Below are 20,443 nucleotides of genomic sequence, written 5' to 3' on the forward strand. Positions count from 1 at the left end.
AAAAAGCTTGTATATCCGTACTGTCTGTCACCTAGAGTAAGGTACACAATGTTGCTTATTTATTTCGAGTTATCCGATAAATTTTTGTATGATTTTGTTTACTGGGACGGGCTATGCGAAAAGGGGACTGCATCGCTTGTGCTGGCCTGCGTATTGTCGTGACCCTTTGTAAAACACACACAGGCTTCAGACCTTTTATTTAGTTGTACCATAAGCACTTTTAAGAGTCTGCTATCTTTGGGGGCTCATGCCTATAGTGTCTGCTAGCATAATTCCACAAAACCACACAAGAACTGGGTTAACAGCTGATTGAGGAGGTTGAAAAAACTCTGTACTGGTCTAAGTCGTCTTTTCGGTGCCAAAATCCTTTCTAGAGCGCAGTAGTAGGAGATATCTTTCATGTTTTGTGCCTTTGTGGACAGCCGATGGAAGGTATTTGTATGCAGTTGACTCTCGCTTTGCCGAGGCGTTGACTCAGTGCTGCTCACCGCTTTTGTTACCCTCACTGCTCATAACATTCAGAGCTGCATTCTCGCTTCAGCAGCCATTTCCCGTAATTCTTCGGGGCCCCACTATGCGTGTTCGTCGGTCTACAATAGGAGCTGCTCCATGTTATTCCTTTGAGTGGGTTGGTGTAAATAAGCTTCTTTTTAAAGTCAGAGGCCAGGCTAGTATGCGTTTCGAGAGTAATTTCTTCTTAGTACTCCTTTATTAAAATCATGATCCAGACCGAATCCAGACAACTACGTTTATGGTAGTTGACATGCTACATTCGTTGCCTTTACGGGGAGAGGATATACTTAATAGCTGTTGCAAAGCACAGACAATGACTTGTGAGTTTACTGCAAAGTAAGAAGTCACCGAAAAGAGTGCTGGCTGATGTGCAGCTTCGACAGCTTCATTCAAATCCTCCTCTATGGCGTTAGGGATGCATGAGATGCCCTGCCCTATCCCCAGTGCTCCTGATTTGTCCTTCTAAGGGTCTCCGTGCTCTGTGCCAAGTCCTATTGCAAGTATTCCTTGGTTCTGAAAAGCGATTAGTCTTTCGAATAATATGCTTCAATTCCTCACACTCGAAGCAATAGGGTAGCTGTGAACCGCCCTGGGAGTACTTGGTTGATTCTCTTGCATTTATCCTTGTGCTCTGTGTTGGACTCTGAGATACTGATCAATGCCATTGTTATGCCGCAGTTTTTTATACTTTTTACGTTTTACAACCCAGTGCAGATCCAATCTGCCTGTGGACTCGCGCTTTGGCCTACAATGCTGTTTCCTATCCAGGAATCACACCCAACTGCTTGCCTCTCCTCTCATGTACTATACGGCAACTTCCACATGCATTTTAAGACAATCTACTGCTTAGCTACTGACCTGAATTCTCCAACACTTCACGGAAGGCAAGCTCTAGACGGCGCATCTGTAAGGGAGCCACTAGCTAAGGGTGCTGTCCATATCTGTGCCGTTGGTTCTGCGCATCTTAACCTTCTGCCAGGCACGTACGTAAACAAATCCTAATCCCTTGCTAGTTGATAGACATGAACTATTAAGTAGCACTCGGTAGCCTTATGCCGCATTAGCGTTCTATCTGAAATACCATCAACAGAACTGGAGATCAGGACAGTATGTGACTGCAGGACTACCGTGTGCTGTCTGGTGCCGTACCGACTCCTTTGGGGATAACGATCTAGTATACCTTCAACTGAAGTAAAGAGTATAAATATATTAGTTGAAAAAAGTGGTCAACTCAGAATCTATCCAAAAATGCAAGGCGAAAGGAACATGAAAAGCCCCGTCAGCCTTCGTCGGATGAAGTATCTGAAGGTAAGAGCGAATCCTCGTCAAACCTCACGGACGACTTCCGCGTGCGAACTCCATCCCGAGAGCTGCTCCGCTTAATACAGCTTCGGCCTCCAGGAGCGGACAGAGGTGGCGGCTCATGAGTGGAACCAGGCTCCTCCGCCAATCGCCAACGCGCTGCAGGTTTATCTTCAGCGTTTTCGCCTGGTCCTTCTTCCGCCTGTTTTTCTTGATCTCTAATCTTCGAGTAATTCAATAAGGCAAGAGAGCTCTTGCGCGTTCGTTTCTTCACACAGGCTTCACCGGCGTCTCGGGATCCAGGAACCGGACCGGTGGTAGCTACGTCCGAAGGCTTTGATTCGGCCTCAGTCGGTGGAGCCTCATCTTGGCGTTTGTATGAAGAGGCCGCCTTTGCTGCCTGAAAAGCACAGTTTGATTATGGAGGCTGTGAAGCATATTAATTTCCATTCAATAGAGCTGCACATACGGGCGGCACAATCTAGAGGATACAAGAGGCCAGCAGACAACATGCGTGCTTTCTACAAACGCGGAATACTTGGCGAGCATCACCGAATAAAGCAATAGCGTTAGCAGTATGAGTATGAAAAACCGTAAGGTAGTAAGGCCTCGAACGTTCTAGATAATTATATGAACAAAGTATGAAACCAATGCACAGGTACACATCCCGAGGAAAGTGACCAACGATGCACATTCCCCCATTGCTTGGTACAATGGAATGACGGCTCACCATTTTTTCTTTCACGGGGGCAAGAAGATTTTCGAATGATTCCTTATCCAGGCAAAACAAAAGCAACTCCGTCCCTGCGACCACTGACGCAGTGCGCCTTGTGTTTCTGATAAGTGCCATTTCTCCGAAGTATTCGCCTCTGCCCTGTCTCGCCAGTTCGAGGATTCCACCATCATCTTGCGGCTTTTGGGTGATAGCTTCGCCCTTGTATATAAAGCAAAGCATATCGCCATGGAAACCCATCTTGAAGACAGTTTGGCCTTCTGAAAATCGCTCCACTTTGCACGCTTTTGCTACAGCAGCAATTTGCTCCTCCGGTAGATCTCGCACAAGAGGAACCTTATGAAGGAATGCTTGAGCCACGGTTACAAAGGCCTGACGCCTCGTCAGCATATCCTTTACAGAGTCGAGGAACATCTCTCTGTCTAAAACCCATAGCGCACATTCGCTTGTACTCTGCCGACATTTCAAAGTGCATTTCAGCTTTTCTCCTGATACCAGCTCCTCCAGGCCAAAAAAGTCTCCTGGTTTCAGAGTTCGTATAACATATACTCCAAAAAATCCCTGTAGCCAGACCATAACCGCAGGAGGAAAAAGATACGCCTGCACCACAAAGAGGTATTTAAACTGCTTCTCCCCTCCCCCCCTCAAGAAAGGTCCCTTTAGGAGTTAAACTTCAAGGCTCTGGATATGCAGGAGAGGGTTGGCAATATTAAGGCCCAGCCTCAAGGTTTGGAGCTTAAATGCCAATAGGATGACGAACTGCTTGAGTAACATCGAATTCGCCTGAGCTACACCACATGAGTGCGGGATCCCCTCCCTCCTCTGCTACAGAAGTATTTGCGGGCACAACTTCTCGCCGCATGAGAGTTGCCACATATTTTTGCTGCTGTGGGCTAAGAACTTCCAATGGAGGCTCCTTCTTTATGCTTTCAAGAAGAAGTTGCGTCTCATTGGGAAAAGCTCGATGATCGTCCCTTTGGACTACTGCAGGATCTTCGAATGGAATCGTCTCCTCGACTGCTTCGCCCTCGGTGGGAGCGTCACTCCCAGATGCTGCTGCTTCAACTCCAGCGCCTCCTCCAAAGAAAGCCCAAATGCGGTTACCCAACGAACGAGCCTCTGACTCTTTTGCCGCAGCTTCTTCGGGCGTCAGCTCACCTGCACAGAAACCGCAGCAAAGTACAATAAGTGTTTACGCCAGTGTACGGTCTCAGTGCACACATGTTATGCACATACACTCAGTGTTCCATAGTCTGGTAGTAGCCCAAGACGTCCAATATTCCTCAGAAATAGCATAGGAACAACCAATTCGTAAAAAAGAAGCCACTTCACTGCTCGTGTTGGCGATTGGGAATGGTATGAGTCCTATCGCAAACCCCACTCGTGGTACTAGGGCCGATCCATAATGTCCGAACACTACAGAGGCAAAACCTCACTGCTATAATCTTTCTCCAACACTAGGTTAGGCATAACTAGATTTGCACTGGGTTCTCCAGAAGTGAATATATCTTTTCCTGCTGATGCCTGTTGTGAGGTCCCTGCACTTTCCACATGCCTTGAGACGGTATTTTTTTGAGGAAACTCTACAAACTCCAATCCTGTGTCAGACTTGGCATTGAGCTTTGGTGAGCCAGTCGTTTTCGCGGCTCCATTTTCCCTCTTCTCCTTTGCGGTCGATAAATATTGTGCCTGTGGTTTCTCCGGGAAATCTTCTAGGAGCCTTCCTCTTGCAAGTTTATGGGATAAAGTGTCTGTAAAATGCACTGCCTCTGCATGTAGAAAAGTAGACTTCAACGCAGACACACTGCCCCCGGCAGCAAATAGTGGCGACCCATCCTGCGAGGCCCCACCTTGGTTTGTAATGGCTGCCCCTCCAATAGGATATGAGGTACTAAAATTGAGGGGTGAAGCAGCCGATAAGTCTGACGGAGTAGCACTGCTAATTTCCAGCGGTCGGAGCATAGCTAAGGCTTCATGCAAGCCAGCCAATCCGTCATCGGAGTCCCTTCTCATGTCTTCATCTTCCGTCTTTCCCACAAGATAGGCCGAAACGGTTGCAATGTCAAGCAGCTGCTCGCCTGTTGCCTCGTCAGAAGATTCGCTGGAACAGGCAGATTCCTCTGCTACATTCCCCTGCTCCCGTGTCGCGGTATTCAGAAGCCACATCTCAATGTCGTCTGCCAGCTGGTGAAGTGACGTTTGCGGAACAGGGGGATTCAGAACACCACCCCTGGCAGATGGGCTTGAAGTCTGCACATGCAGAAAATGTGCATCAAAACTTTTAGCATCATCTCCAAGGTCACTTGAATTCAATACCTCGTTGCTCTCCAGAGGGGCAGAATCATCAGGGGTCCAGAGAATAGGTGCTGGCTGGCCACACAAATGCAACATAATATCTGGCTGCGATTTTTGGCTGGTAAGCTTTTCAAAGGGCTCTTCACCTCCGTATCTGGGTTCCAAGGTTACCAGCAGCGCCATTGACTCTCCCACTGCAATACTGGATGCCGAACTTCCTGCTGTTGCCGCAGATTGGCAAGCTGCGGTATCGGTGATCACCACATCTGGTGCCTTTTCTGTCCCCTTTTGCCCATCAAATATGACTGCGCGCGATTCATATCCATAATTGTCAAGTTGGTGATCTTCTGTATCAGTGTCATCTTCATCGTCACTCTCATGTTGCTGGAAAGCGGCAGCTACCCACGATCCAACGGTTGAAACTATTGCGGACAGTCCTAGTAGTTCTGCAGAGTCAGCAGGGTAGTGCGATGTATATCCAGGAAGCGGCTGGGCTTGGAATACCTCTTTGTTGACCTGGTTCAATGCACTTTTCATTTCACTGGGTCCGTGTTCACAGGTATTGGCTGCTGCGAGTGCTGTTCCAGCGTTTAAGCTCTCGCCACTGGCTACTTGTGCTTCTCTAGGGGACTGTTCGCTCGGAAACGCATGACTTGGCATGATTACTGACGTCGCTTGACCTTGATTTTCATTTGAGTCGGATCCGCTTACAGCAGTAGGTACGTGGAAAGCCGTAAAACACGCCACAGGTGTTTTTGCTGAACCTTTTTGCATCTGCTTCCTTGAATGAGAGCCACCATGACTTGTCCCGCAAGAACGGCTTCCAGCCGCCATTTTACCCACGCTGTTCGAAGCGTGCTGAAGGCCACAACGAACGCCCCCACGACTTTGTTCATGCAACCCTAGCCGCACAGAATGACACCGGTCCTTGCAGCTGTCCACGTTTTTGTGAGTTGGGAATATGGCAGTATTCTCCGCCACAGCCGACGCCGTCTCTCCATCAGTAAAGCCATCCCATGTCTCGTACTTTTGTAGCAGAATTACGTCGGGAAGTGAGAACAACATCATGTAGCCAAACGGGATTTTCGATCGTCTGCACACCCATCTCTCCCTGGCTCCAGCCATACATTAGCGGATGCCGCCTTTTCCTCAATTTCTGCATCGATGGCTTGACTCACCGCATACTGGATATGACCGTGAAACTGCAAGCATTTACATAACTCACGTGCAACTGAATGCTGCTATGCCTGCCGTACATCCCCCACATTCACGCAGGTAGGCGTCCAGGACGTCTTCCAGCAGGAGAATAGTTCAGCATCTAAAAGCTCCGGAAAGGCACCTCCTCATTATGCTTCTGGTTTCCAAGGAGTCCACTGGCACTGCTGCACGTTCTTACAGCAGCGGAAAGATTCCTTGTCAGTTCTGCCCCCCTGTAGGCTCCCGATTTTCAGCTGTAATAGTGCCGACTCGCAGTGTTTTACGAGTTCCTACCAGTGGATAGCTACAGCCCTGTTCCCCAGCGACTGTTTTCCATTGGCTCGAATGCCTTCCGCAGCCTTACAGATCCTGTCTGTACTGACCACTGAAACTGCTAAATGGCGAGGATCTGGTGGCGGAATGAGCAACTAAGCTGCCTGCGGGCACAATAAACTGGGATCTGTTCACTTTGATCTCAATTATACATGAGCCAGCATAGATAACGATGTTGACCACGAATTCGAGCATCAACTACCCATCTCAGCGGCGAAACAGCGAGGAATCCTTCCTTGAGACAATTACTCGGTAGTCAGCTCGCCGCCGAAAGATCCGCATTTCATTAATCCGTCCCCGCATTTTCTGCATAAATCTCCTTTTCTGGGACTCAGAACATTGAAGTGAATGCATGCAGTGCCATGCATTGCCAATAGCAGTGAACCACTCGACGCATCTCGAACAGCTCTGCCCTTGTCCAACTTGATGCCTTATAAGTATAACTTTCCGAAAGCAATTGGTTTTAAATTCAATGCAATGATTAAATTATACTCATTCCAAGGACTCAGCAGTCATAGCTGCGAAATAGTCAACGCATTGCAGGACGAACGCGTTCCGCCATTCGGTGAGTCCCCCGCTGTGACCGATTGCTTAAACATTTTGCGAAGCAGTCGCGAGCTTCATAGAGAAACCGCACCTCCGTTGAATTTTAATGCTGTTGATTGAGTAAAGGCATCCATCAGAGTTCGCCACAGCGCTGCATTCGGTGCTTCGCTCGGCCAGGCACGCCAAGCGAAAGTAAATCCAAAATGTAAGATAGAGCAGTGGCAATCACACCTCCAACTATTAAAATGAATGATATTGTTTTGTAGTGCTCTACCACAGCGTGTGCATAGTTCGTACCAGACATCAAACCGATGAGCGTAGACAGTGTGACGCAGTCGTCGGTAGATTTCACACTGAGGTCAAGACAACAGCAAAACCATATCTAAGTGCAAAAAAAATCCATGAGAAGTTGTCTGCGCTGTATGCCTGCATGCCAGCAGAACACGCAAATGAGGCTATTGTGCAGTTTAGTCAAATTAAGGCCCTCGGAGCGCTACCCAAGCACAGCCGCTCCCGGCGCATTAGCTAACCCGTCAATATACTCCTCCCAGATTCGCTGTGCCTTGTCGTTATCCACTCCAACTTTTTCAGCTAGGCTGCGAATACGAAAAGCAAAAATCACTAGTGCTGGTACTGACATGCTGTAGCTTTCTCCAGTATTGCGTGCAGCCCATGGTCTTAGCGCTAGTTGATAACCTTAATCCCTGATCCATCGAAGCGCACTTGAGGTCGGGCCTACAAAACTGTTATTATGTAGCGAAACCTTGGAGCGCTTAGTAGTGATGTGCCATCGTGTACCTTGTGAAGTTATCCCGCGTGCACAGATCCGTCGAATCCATGCCTGCAGTCTTCTTAAATGCCGCTAGCACTGATCCATAGATCTCGATGGCTCGAAGATGAATTTCTGCCCCCGTGGGTTCAACTCCCCTGGCATTCCGGTATAGATTTCCTACTACAAGGCGGCCTTTAATTGGACGACAAAGTTCATCGAATAGAGCGTCCAATTCTGCCTTGCGGAAACCTCGAACGTTGCTCTTTTTGATGAATGCGTAGAATTCCTGTACATTCATGTGAAATAGCAGATCACGAAATGTTGGTCAGTACTCACACTTGACGCATGCACGGGCACAACTTTAGAACCACAAATTATGGAAAGTGATGCATTCGAAAGACACAACCTGTCGCTATGGAGGCCAATCCTCTGGTTTTTTCAGGGAAATTAGGCCATTCAAGTTACATCTGCATCCACGATGCTGCTTTTGTTGACATCCATTTCTTCAAATGCATGCGCTAGCGATCCATATTTGTTTTTAAAAGTGCCAGCAAGGAGGTCCCTCAGCCGATCAAGGTCCCCTGATGTGAAAGTTGATGCAGAATCTTCAGTTTTACTACTTGATTTTTTCTTGTCCTTTGGCTTATCCTTTTCTCCTGACTTTTTACTTTTCTTTTTCTTCTTGGCTTCATCTTCACTGCTCTCGACAGAAACTGCCGCTCCCACGACTGCAGCCCCGCCCTCCGCTGATGTCTTTCTTTCCTTTTTCTTCTTATACACATTAGCTTCTGCTTCGTCTGATGCTTCTGTTAGGCTGAATTTGCGGATGGGTTCCTCTAGGTCTTCTGTGCTGTCGGTGGCTGCGTTGGGATCATAAAAGGCCCCCTTTTCCTTTGCGTCACGCAGCCAATCCGGAATATCTGCCTGCTGAGTAGAATATGTGCTTTCTGCCTGTTGTAGGAATGCCTCAGCCAAGCGACCTAGGTGCTGATCGAACTCAGCACGACCTAGATAAAGCAACTGAAGATACACATTGTCCCGCAGGGGGCGTAAGAGTAGCGAATTCAAGCCTATGTCATTGCTTGGACTCAACAAAGCTATGATAATTGATCATATTTACTTTAATTACGTTGGAGCAACCCACCTTGACCTTTGTTTTTGCAACACAGCTCGCTGTTCGCGGCTGATTGTTTAGGAAACCGATTTCCCCTAGATATTCTCCGGCATTAACCACTGCAACCTCTTGTCGGGGTTTGCCAGGCTCAAGTGACTTTTGGATAGATACCATGCCTTCAATAACAATGCAAAACTTGTCTGCTGGGTCGCCTTCATGCATGATAACTTCACGCTCCCGCACATTCATCACCTGTGAGGTACAAGGTGCGCCAACGACATTAGCACTCTTCCCACGCGAAATTCGCAAGCAGCGTTGCCCTACAATGCATGCATCCCCCACACGGGATCCATTTGCTCACTTTTTGGCGTGAGGCTTAAGTAGGACACAATAATGTACACAGTCAGCTATCCCCGAGAGCGGGTGTTGGTTCAACATGCACTCTGAACGAGTGGCTCCATTTGTTTTGGCACTGCAACGGTAACTCACCTGGAAAGCACGTGCCAGCTCGTTCAATTCCTCGAGATTTAGCAGCTTGATAACAGGAACACCAGAGAGAAGGTTTAGCACAGGGGGCAACTCTGCTTCACTCTGCAAGTAGGAACCCACAAATTCATGCATGCATGCACTGCCGATCATGGTACGCAGTTCATACGAAGTGACACACTGCATCAGATAGAGAATAAAATGCCTCAGTGTTGTCCTTTGATACTCAAAACAATAGTGTTAACTGTATAAGCTACAGTCTGCTATGCTCACTAAATGGGCAGCTTCCTCCTCCATAGCTATCGGTTTGGCTGTCTTCTGGCTATACATCCTCTGTGCATGCTCCAGAAATGCTTCATGTGTGTCACCCAGTAGTTCCTGAAAGTCTGAGGCTTTAAGAGCGTATACCTGGAGAAGTAACATATCGTAAACACATACACTGGCCCAAGAATTGGCTATCATGACAAATACCTCCTTGGCAGGCAACATGGGCGGGAGGATCTTATAAAACGCATGATCCATATGCACTGCTGCATCGCACTAGGCTAGGAATATTACGCCACAGATTAAAAACATCATTACCATGTATTTAAGTGACAACTGACGAATTAAGTTGCCGTGGATGCCGTGCATTTTTAGTCATGTGTACTGATTCTTAAGTATATCTCATACGTATACGGGTGTCATGGCAACGATGTATGCTGTCCTGGGTTCATGCTTTATAATGGACATTTCTCCAAAAAACGATCCCGATGTCATCTCAGAAATCTTCTGCATTTTGCCTGAGGCACCATAGAATATGTTCCACGTCATGCATTCGTAGCTGCCTGCCACACCCCAAAGGTCACTAATATTACGAGCTCTCCATGCTCAAATAGTCAAAGTGCATTCTCACCGCATCCAACATAAATCTCTGTGGAAACTGTCCCAGACTTCACAATGTAAAACTTGTCCGCAGCTTCACCCTGAAGTACGATGGCTTGATTTGGAAAGTAAATTTCGCGGACCATGCGCTGAAAAACATTTATATAAGGTCATCATGTATGAAAGGACACACTTAGAACGTCGAATTTGCAATGTAGGACTGTCTAAAGCCTGTGGTTTTAACTCTAATTCGGGTGCGCCCATTCTCTATGTCACGTTATTTGATAGAGTCAGCGATCTGCAATATACCATACCCAAGGGCTAGGCAGACAGCGACAAACCGTGTAATCGTCCACGTAGGCCCCGAGTCTACGAAAATTATAGCCATATAAATCATCCTTTAGTACATGCAGAGGGAATTTCGACCGGAGCCCTTACATTGCATAACTCCTGCCTGCGCTCTTTCGGGAGATTCTTCAGCACTGGAATCGCTTCCATAAGCAAGCCACATTCTTCATGCATCTGAACAACCACAACATGTCAAGCAACGTCATGATAAGACGGCAATAGACCTTTGCTTTATGAAGCTCTTACGTCAAAGTGTAACAAGGCACATGCGTGATTCAATACGCTCCGCTCTCCCATATGTTGCTTAGAATGCCACTATCGCGAACAACGGCTGCATTCAATGTACAAGGCGTTGTTCCCTCTATACTCTGGAGGCTGCTTTGAATATCATACACATGAAGATATTGCCCCTCAATAGCAGCGCACCCTTTCAGTTTCTTCCTGGAGAAGTTTTTCAATGAGTTCGGCGTCAACGAGGGTCTTTTCCTGTGCTGGAATGGCAGTAGCAAGGGACTCAGGCTCCTGGCTCTCCTGCTGTGCACCGACCAAAGGCACATTGCGTATATCTTCGTCTGCGAGAGCACCTGATTGCATAGAAGCTAGCTCGTCCCCAGCTGTCGTTCCTGCACTGGGTTGACTCTGAAGCTCCATAACGCCGCTTTCTAATGTAGTAGCGCGCCCGTTACGCCTCCGGAACTCAGTTTCAAGCGTTCTTAGAACGCCGTAGAATATGTTACTCCCCATCCATAAAACCTGGAAATTTGACAACACTCACAAATACGAAAAGATTGTGCAGGGCACGCTCACAATCGGATTTGTGTTGCACAAGATACGCCGTCGGGCGTAATGATTTGTGCGTCAAAATGCAGCTGTCCTCCTTAAAACTCAAATGACTCACAGTGCAGTCTGTTCTTGCTCGGACGGAGGCAGTGTGCGTGTGACTCTTGATAAGCGTGCCATCTCCAAAAAAGTCAAGCGGCCTGTAAACCCGGATTTCAACTTCCTCTTTGGAGGTCCGCAACCCCAGGGCAACAGCTTCGCCATCTTTAACCATTAGTACGCGATTGGCAGGGTCTCCCTGACGAAACGAAGTGCGCACATCTGCGGAATGTGTAAAGTCTTTAGCACTGAGCATACGAATGCTCGTCAAATAGGCAGACATGAAAGCAGACTAGCATCTACTTCTCATGATAGCGTATCATAAATCATTCTGCACTTTACGTAATCGTTGAAGCCAAACATGCTGAGATTGGCCCTGGGAACTCCCGCATACCTCGGATATTATCTTTTCATCCGGCTGAAAAGTTTGCTTTCTAAAAGACTGAAAAGGCAGTCATCCATACGAGGGTGGATGCATTGTCGTCCGTGCTGGATGTAAAACAATTTTGAACGGCTACTGTGTTTGTCCAGGGTGCAACAGGTGAGAAAGGCGTTCCGGAGAGCTATCTGGCAGCATGCAGCCAAATATGCACGAATGCCTTACCGCAGCAAGACACCGCAGCAGCGGAGGGTCGAGCTTGTTGACAACTGGGACTTTGCGCAGCAGCTTCTGGTAGTCTTCAACTTCGCGTTGCCTTTGGAAGAGCAGCCGCTGGAAACAGCCGGTTAGGCAAGCACTAAGCAGGATGGAGACTGTTTTGCATTGTTCCACCATAATCAGGTTTTCTGTGCTTTACTGAAGCTTAGGGAAAGTACGAGCTTTGCTAAGGCATTTGCGATGTGTGCACAGGGAGGTGCAGACCATCTGGTGCCAAGCTAAAAACTGCATGCCATGGGGTTTTACCTCGTAAGATCTCTCAAAAACAGCCCTATCAAGCGTATACATAACCACGTCTTCGTCGCTGTCTGCCTTGGCACACGTTTTGTTTGGTGTGCCCTCAACTAAGTTTTCCGAGTAAAGCATGCATGGAGCAGGTGAGCTCTCGACGAAGCTGTACTGTATAAAGCCCTGAACAGGCAGGAACATGAACAGCTGGTACCAATCAAATTCATCGATCCCAATGCTTGCATGCAGACGCTCATGGTAAGTAGGTTAAGAGTTTTAGGGGATGTGCTGGCTACAAAAGGAGCAACAGGTTTCCACCTACCGGCTGGAATATGCTGACAGTCCCCTTAAGAAAGATGTAAAGTGGGCAGTTGGGGTCATCTTCCTTCTGAATCAGCTGACCCTTTCCAACAGTCCGGTGCTTCATGTCTGCAATCATTTCTTTGCGGTCCTCCGGATAGATGCAATCCCAGGGAGAACAATCCGCTAGTACAGCATCGACCTGCGCTTCTTTAGACGTGAAGCCCAGCTCCTCCCTAGCAGCAGTGTCTGTAGAGGAGCAGCGAATGCATGGAATCGTGCACATGCTGGAAGATCGAGCGATAATACGTCAAAGCACGTGTACGTCTTGAGCTTCATGCAGGAACCAGACGATCGCCGTGCTTGGATATAGCTTCTCAGGAAGCGCACAGTGCCGAAAAGGGCAACGGTGTCTCAGGAACTTTAGTGTAGCAGGAATAACACGAGCCCATACTACATATTTTAAGACGTAAACTTTCAAGGAATGCATAAATTTGATGCGGTTTTGATCGACCATGTTCCTGCAGAAAGCTGCACTAGTCTTACATGTAAGTTTCTTAAACGAAGAGCGCCTAGGATTCTTCGCCGCAGGTTTTGGAGTCACAGTAGTGCCCGAAAACACGTTTAGTACATTGGTCAGCACATTAGATGCGCTCTGCTCTACGCGTTCCACTTCATCCAGATCGACATTGTCTGAAAATGGAAGATAACGAATACGACAGTCTGCTCGATTGTAGGCATAAAGGCGTCAGGTGGAATGGCTGGGTGACCGAAGTGTGTACACGGTGGCTATGGTCTGGCAACAACAGACATAGGCTTACCTTCCAGCAAAAGAAGGACATTTTCTCGCTGCAGACTTCCGCGATTTGCCCTACGAAACCAGAGAGAAAAGTGGGAAAATGGCATGTTGGTGGCTGTTCGCATGTGCATGCACTCTGTCAACCAATGTATTCCTTGTTCTGTGAGTCCGCGCAAATCCCACCTATCCATATAATCCCACAGGGAGTTTGCACAAGCAGTTGAGACGCCTGATTTTTCCGCGATAAGGATAAATTGCTCCTTGGTTACGCGGCCTTCGGAGGGAATTCCGGCATCGTTGAACGGCTGTTCCACGTCTCCGAATATCTATGATGTTCCCATGTGCACACAGCAGCAACGGATACGGTGGAAGCCCACATTATATATATCTAATATACCCTGACCAGGTCGTTCTAACAAAAATCTGGAAAGGTACTTAGAAGGCAGCAGGAAGTTGCAGGTAGTTCCGCAATAAATGTAGAAACGTTTGCCGCTTGCCGCCGCCTAAGGGGATTTTTGGGGGTGGGCGCAAAGCAAATAGCCTTCATCCAGTGCATCAAAAGCCAGTTCGAGGCTACAAAAGCTGCTTAGAGGTACCTCTTCAAGCCTTCGATGAAGTTCTGTTAGAGTGCACGAATCGCCAAGAAGGTTCTTGTAGAAATTGTTCAGCAACAGCATGCCGTCCGAAGGACCCGCCAGAGTATTGTAAAGGTCGTGCGTATCACTGAATGGTATGTTCATGCCCAAATCATCGACAAAGTTTGCGAATTCCTGGAGTGTAAATGCACAGCCAGCATCATAGGGTTGGAAGGGTTGTTGTTGTCGCTTGACAACACTGTAGTACATTGCACAACTTTGGGCAAATCCGGTGGCAAATTTGCTGCTTTTGCTGCAAAAACACCTGTAAAGGTGAATGTACAATAGCATATATGAATAAAAGGTAGCTGACAAAATTTTATGCCGCATCGAACTTGCAGCTCCAGTCGACTCTGATTTTCTGCAGATAATTCCATCAGCCCGCGCCAGTGCAGTCAGCTGCACTTCCTTGCGCACGAGCACGCACAGTGCTATAATTTTTCGGACACATGCAGTGCCGGATGATGCTTACTGAGAGCTTAACAGTGTTCGAGTGGTCCACGTCCATGTGTCTGAAGGCGCTGGCAAGAGAAGTGTACTTTCCAGTTACCATCTTTCTAAAGTACGATCTTGGTGAGAGGTCGGAGGGCTTTGGTTTTGGCTCTTGGCTAGGCGGAACTTTTGGAAGAGCTACCAGGGACTGTGCTGAAAAGAATCCACAAACTCAATAATCATTCAGTACCTTGATAGTCACATTGTACCCTTTGCATTGCCCGGCTTTCCTGGCACGAATCTTTAGGGATCGCACTACAACAACGGCCGTACATTTGGATGGGGGTGGTGCAATCGTTTTCGTGCGCTTTTCTCTTGCCAGCCGTGTAAACTTTTGTCCCATGGTCACCTTGTGCGCGGCGGCCTTAAGTTTCTCTGAACCCGGCAGACACGCCGCAAGCATGCACCTATGCAGTAGCATAAATGGAAAATGACATGCTAAAACACTCCAGTTTCGTTCGAACGGCTGCATCAGTACTGCATGATGTTTAGGGGCATGCGCGTTTCCCCCTAGCTCAGCAGTAGCAGGCTTACTCAGTGGGCTTATAGATTCCTTTGTTGACACCTCTTCAGGAGCTCGTGAAAGGGGTGGCGCTGGCGCTGGACCAGCACGACTTGCCAAGGCTTGTTTGAGCTTATTTTCTACCGCTCGCATCTCGTCTTGCTTCTCATGCTCATGAAGCTGCTTAAGAGCATCATTGGCCTTATGTTCGGCAGCTTGAGTAGCAGCCGACAGAGTGGCCCTTTCCTCCGCTGCCGCTGACTTCGCAGCCAATGACTCTCGCGCTGCGTCTGCAGATATCCGTTGCATTTCGAGTTCCATTGCTCTCAGCTGATTGCGCAGCTTCTGAAGCTCTCTCTCCAGCTCAAGGTTCTCTTTCTGTGAACGTTCTACAATTCTTTCCTCCTCGATCTTCCTTTGGAGATCGAGTTCCATTGCTTGCAATTCCAGTTCCTTTCGGAGAACCTCGCACCGAGCTCGTTCCGTTTCCAGCTGCTTCTCGTATTCCCTTCGCTGTCTCGCCATCTCTTCATTGGCTTTCATGGCATCTTTTTTCCTCTGCTCCTCGAACTGCTCCTGATTTTGTTTTAGCTTCTTGATAAGCTCGGACTCGACCTGGCGGAGAGCTACTCGAGCTTGCATTGCTTCCTCGGCTTGCTGGAGTGAGCGCTCACGTTGATCTATGCTCTTTTGGATATGCTTGATTTCATCTAGACGTTCCGAAGTATCCACTTCGGCGGATGGCCCAAGCTTCGCTCCAGGGATACTTGGGGTTCCTTCCGTGTAGAAGGTGGCGCTGTTCGCTATCTTCCTTAGCACCATGAGCCGCCTAAATATATCACGTCCTCTCTCTACCGTCAAGGCGTCGTACACCTTTGAAACTGAAATCCCAGTAGCAGGCTGATCGCTAAACAACGCGGCTGCTATAGGGGTGATGTCCATTGTCAGTGCGAAAGTGTTGTCCTCCAGAGGCGACCTGCTAAGTCCCCCAGGAGCGGCCAATTCTGGCAGCAATACTTCTTCGCTAGCTAACTGCTGCGTTTGCAGCTGATGCTTTCTCTTCTGTACTGACTCTAACACCCTGGCTGTTTCTGCTCGGTCAACCAGAAGCTGTCTAGCAGTGCGCAGAGCTGAAACCGTACAGTCAGAGTCAGATGACGCATTGTCCCCGCCCGTTATTGCAACAGAAAAGTCGCAGTCGCAAGTATATACTTGCGCGCTCTCCTCCCATTTGTATGTGTCCCCTCTTTCGAGTTGTGTCAAGTCGCACTAAACGCAGCACGCACGCATGCAACGGAAAGTTCCTAACTTCATGGAACACTTCAAGTTGCCCTTTAAGTCGAACGCGTTATGCGCCAACGTGGCGTCTAGAGTGATGCAGATACGCGGCAAAAACGGAATAATTAAAAAATGAACAGTCAAAAGGAGACAGCAGCCCCTCAAAATGCAATCCCCAGTGCCAAACAAAAAGCTCTGGAGAGCTTCGCATTCTCAGAATTTTCCCGGCGCTGGTCAAGCCACGAGCAGCCAAAAGGATCGTAGCTGCTGCTCTAGCCAAAAGCTCAAAATCCATCATCCGCAGCAGAACTCCGAATTCAAGACTCCTATTCTGTCCGGAAGGCCTGTAACCTACTACACGGCTGAATGGGTTGACACCACTAATAAACTCGCTCAGCAGCTGGTGCCCCTTAACGCATCCCCTTTGAATGCTGCCTGCTTAGGGCCACTCAGGCTTCTGCGCTAGCTCCGGAATCGTCAACCAAATCACAAAGTCTAACCCGCAGATTGGCGACTTCCTGCTCCAGCTCTCTGACTCGGATAGCATAGGCCTCGATCCCTGAATAGCGCAGATCACCAATAGTACATTACTTTGAATCTGCCGCAATCCGAAAGAGCGAGGAAACGCTACGTACGTCATGGATCTGCCTAATAGACAAAGCTAGACTGAATTTCCGAGCGCATGAGGCCTAAGTGGTCTTTAAGGGCACTCACTGTTTGCATCTGCGGCGATCCGATCTCTGGCTTGTCGTAATAGCCTCAAGCTCTCCTTCTCGCTACGTGTAAATCCTTGAATTTCCTTCATGGCGGCAGCTTCTCCAGCCTGTGCCAGTGTCCCTCGGAGAATGTCACAACGGAGTCCAGATGCCCGAGATGCAGCAGCCAAGTCAGCTAAGTGATCCCTCAGCTGAGTATCGCACATAGGCAAATCAACGTCCAGAAGTTCTCAGGTGTTCGACTGTCTACACAGCGTTTTGGCGTTTCGCCGGAGTAAGTACCTACTAATAAGCTGCAACTGTGTACAAGAACTGTAACACTGTGTTGGCAGGTCAACACAGCCACTAATTTGGAAGCAGAAAATTTTGCTTAGGAACGTGTTGTACGCCAGGAGAATGACATATCAACGCTGACCTCTCGCTGCAATGCCCTCAGATTTGTCTGCCAACTGCGTGAAATATTTCGTTCACTGGCCAAGCGCCTCTCCAACTCAGCGTTGACATCCTGAGTGGAAAAGCATCCAGTCCTGCCACTAAACTAGAGGATGTAGGAATAGCATAATCTAAAAGCTTCTTTGGTTATACGGCTCTTAGATCTATGTGCAACTGGGAAAGGCGCACTGATAGTGAGCCAATGATTCACATACCTGGACGGTTGCCAGCTGAACTATTGTGTCTCTGAGTTCCAGCGTAGGATTTCTTGCCCTGCCAGCGCCTAGGGCTCCTGGACCATCCTCAACTGCCCCAAATCGTGCAGCTAAGAACGGATCAGTGACTATTTTTGCCTGGACTTCGGCTAGTCGCTGGCGCATCACAACGGTCCTGAAGTCGAAAGCTCAGGGGCAGGCAGCCACAGCGGATGTGAGAAAACTTAACACAGGCAACTTGTATCGGAAAGGTTAGTTGAGGATAGTCCCCTCGCCAAAGAAACAAAGCAACATTGCATGGGAAAAGGGGAAATCGGAGCACAGGGGGGAAGGGTAAAAGCTCGGGAACTCGGCTAGCGCGTGCTGATCATACTTACTTGAGCATGAGGTTGTCTCGTTCTTCCTCTAGCACATTGACCTGAGTCTGCCATACTCCCCTTTCGTAGTCTCCAATTTGAGAATCAATACAGTCTAATAGCTCCTGAAGCTTCTTCGAGCACACGCAGTACCGCCTAACGAAGTCGCCGCGTGTCGGAGAAGTAGGTCGCTCTGGACTTTTGTCACAGAGCGTTCTGGGCGATGTGCTGGGTATGTCTCCTGGTTTTTCTGTAGTGGCGGCCATCTTGTATTCATTGCTGACACCTGATTCCGCCAGTTCCCTTGCGTAAGCACGTTCCTCGTGCTCTCGAAGGGCATTGCCCAATTCTGTAGCAGTGCCTTGCAAACGCGCTTGAGAGCGAATCGATGACTGTAGCTTCAGTCTAAGAAACTTGTTCTCCTCTATTAGGTAACTAACACTTTCGGCCAACTCAGGGCCCGAACGGCGAGCAAGAGCTCTTATTTCGGCGGCATGCGGGTAGGCATCCTGCAAATTTCACACAGGTATCAGACGGTACGTTGTACGCCAGAATCTTCAAAGGGCCACTACAATACGCACACCCCGTGTATAGCGCCTTACTGCTTGGTGCAAAATACGTTCCCGCAGATCTGCGTTTTCAGCCTCGAGTATGTCATTTACTTGCCTGCAGCGGACGCAAACAGCGGTTTTGCACCCTTTGTAGACTGCAGAGGACAAAGCGTCTCCTAGGAACATATGAGTGCGGCCGTCACTAAAATTCGAAAACTGGATGCCGGCCCGATGTATGCACATAGGTAATGTGAATGCATACGAATGCACAGATGTACTTGAATATAAGCGTAGCACTGGTGTTTGCAATCAGCGCGAATGTTACGAAAATTTTATGTTGACACTGAGAGAAGGCAGTTAAGAGTACGTCGTGCATGTCATACCTAACTTTGCGTAGCTCCATGCCAAGCTCGAATAACCTTGTGCTCAGGCTGTTTCTTTCGTTCGCTTGCCTGTCACCAGCCTCCAATTCCTGTAGAATGGTACATTCCCGCCTCATCCTCTGCAGACCGGCGGGAGGCCGCTCTATATTCTGGTCATCATATGACCTGGGGTCAGTTGAAAAATCTGCAACTGCTGGCGGCATCATGGGGCCTGTCGGCGCCTTGGCTGGACCAAGTGCCTCCAAAGGGCCTTGAGGCTGCATACTGAAGATCAGAATAATAACTCTGCATGCCTCTGTTGCCTTACGGCGGGAAAACTCGCTGCTGCATAGGCGCAATCACTTGACAACTGCAGATAAACTAATCGAGCTGGATGAAACCAAGTTAGTCGCATCGCGTCAATAAGATACCCCAGTTGTCTCTCAGTACCTTTTGCCACTACACGTCCCCAGAAACTCAGTTGCCCTGGAAAGGCACTGTGAAAGCCGATCCTCCACTCAATGACAAGCTGGGCAGCTTAGTCCGATACCCTGGCACCGTTTTGGTGGGGAGTGCAGCATGACTCTCAAGTCCCCCTTCCGAGTTCGTCAGGCAACCTGGCACATTACCAGAGAAAATTCTCTAGTTTGATCAAAACTGCATACACTCGAATCGGCCTTTTGCTCAGGGTGGCCTCAGTGAGCCAGTACTCCATCCAGCCGAATAAGTCTCCAGGCGGCGTCTTGTGCCCCATGAAGCTTCGTGAGAGAGTTAGCGACAGCGTACACACTACAAATAGTCACAGATAGATGAATACATGGCGATTGTTACGCGCACATCTTGCGGAATCCACGCGAAGTTTCTCAGCATGGAGCAGCACGCGCCCAGCAAAGGCTACTCAAGCATATTTTTTGAAACCAAGTCCACTTAAACGGAATACACTAGACACCGGAAAGACAAAAAGGAGAAGAACTAAGACATATATATATATGAACCAGAAGAAACACTTGGCTTTCAAGGCAGCACCCAAAGCTGAGTTGTCAAGATGTTTTGCACCGCAGGCCCAGACGAAAACACAAGCACACTTGGCGAGGCTCCTCCCCTAATCCGTCCATCGCTTGCATAGTTTTTATGAAAATAGAGCAATTTATGCTTCTTTGTGCATGCAAAGTCTTTCTGCGAGGGGGAAAACACTTCACTACCCATGAGCTGCTCACCTGGCCAAAAGACCAGACCACAGGCCCCGAAGGACAGATGCAAAAGCGGCAAAGGACGCGCAATAACTTGCTCTTCAGGGCACTTTAACTTCAATTTTACACTTAGTGTAATCGGAAAAACTTAGAAGGAAGATACACGTATCCTGTTTCAAGCAAATTTTTAGGGTTAATGCCGTACTCATTTGAGTCAAGACATTGTCTCATTTGTCATACACTGCGTTTTTAAGCACCTGAATGCAGCTGCGAATTTCATTCATTAGCGTGAGGCTTTGCTTCCCAACGAAAAACCTGACTATGCCACTGCAAGTGAATACCCCGCC

The 20,443-nt window shown here is 48.4% G+C and overlaps 1 protein-coding gene across 1 annotated transcript; it reads right to left on the reverse strand.

Moving 5' to 3' along the window:
* Nucleotides 1-1,792: 1,792 nt before the first annotated feature.
* On the reverse strand, nt 1,793-19,190 carry LOC34623064. Its single transcript, XM_026335189.1, is given in 30 exon segments — nt 1,793-2,215; nt 2,546-3,109; nt 3,285-3,706; nt 7,217-7,272; nt 7,450-7,515; nt 7,718-7,977; nt 8,157-8,711; nt 8,836-9,057; nt 9,295-9,396; nt 9,565-9,699; nt 9,964-10,073; nt 10,187-10,304; nt 10,594-10,677; nt 10,930-11,273; nt 11,305-11,581; nt 11,777-11,824; nt 12,287-12,451; nt 12,591-12,817; nt 13,115-13,261; nt 13,390-13,439; nt 13,551-13,693; nt 14,475-14,591; nt 14,973-16,265; nt 16,775-16,833; nt 16,989-17,181; nt 17,406-17,495; nt 17,731-17,812; nt 18,015-18,502; nt 18,596-18,659; nt 18,928-19,190. Coding segments are annotated over 30 exon segments (7,167 nt in total).
* Nucleotides 19,191-20,443: the final 1,253 nt, after the last annotated feature.

The sequence above is a fragment of the Cyclospora cayetanensis genome, unplaced genomic scaffold (genome assembly GCF_002999335.1).
Source record: "Cyclospora cayetanensis isolate NF1_C8 unplaced genomic scaffold, CcayRef3 CcayRef3_contig_61, whole genome shotgun sequence".
Lineage (NCBI taxonomy): Eukaryota > Apicomplexa > Conoidasida > Eucoccidiorida > Eimeriidae > Cyclospora > Cyclospora cayetanensis.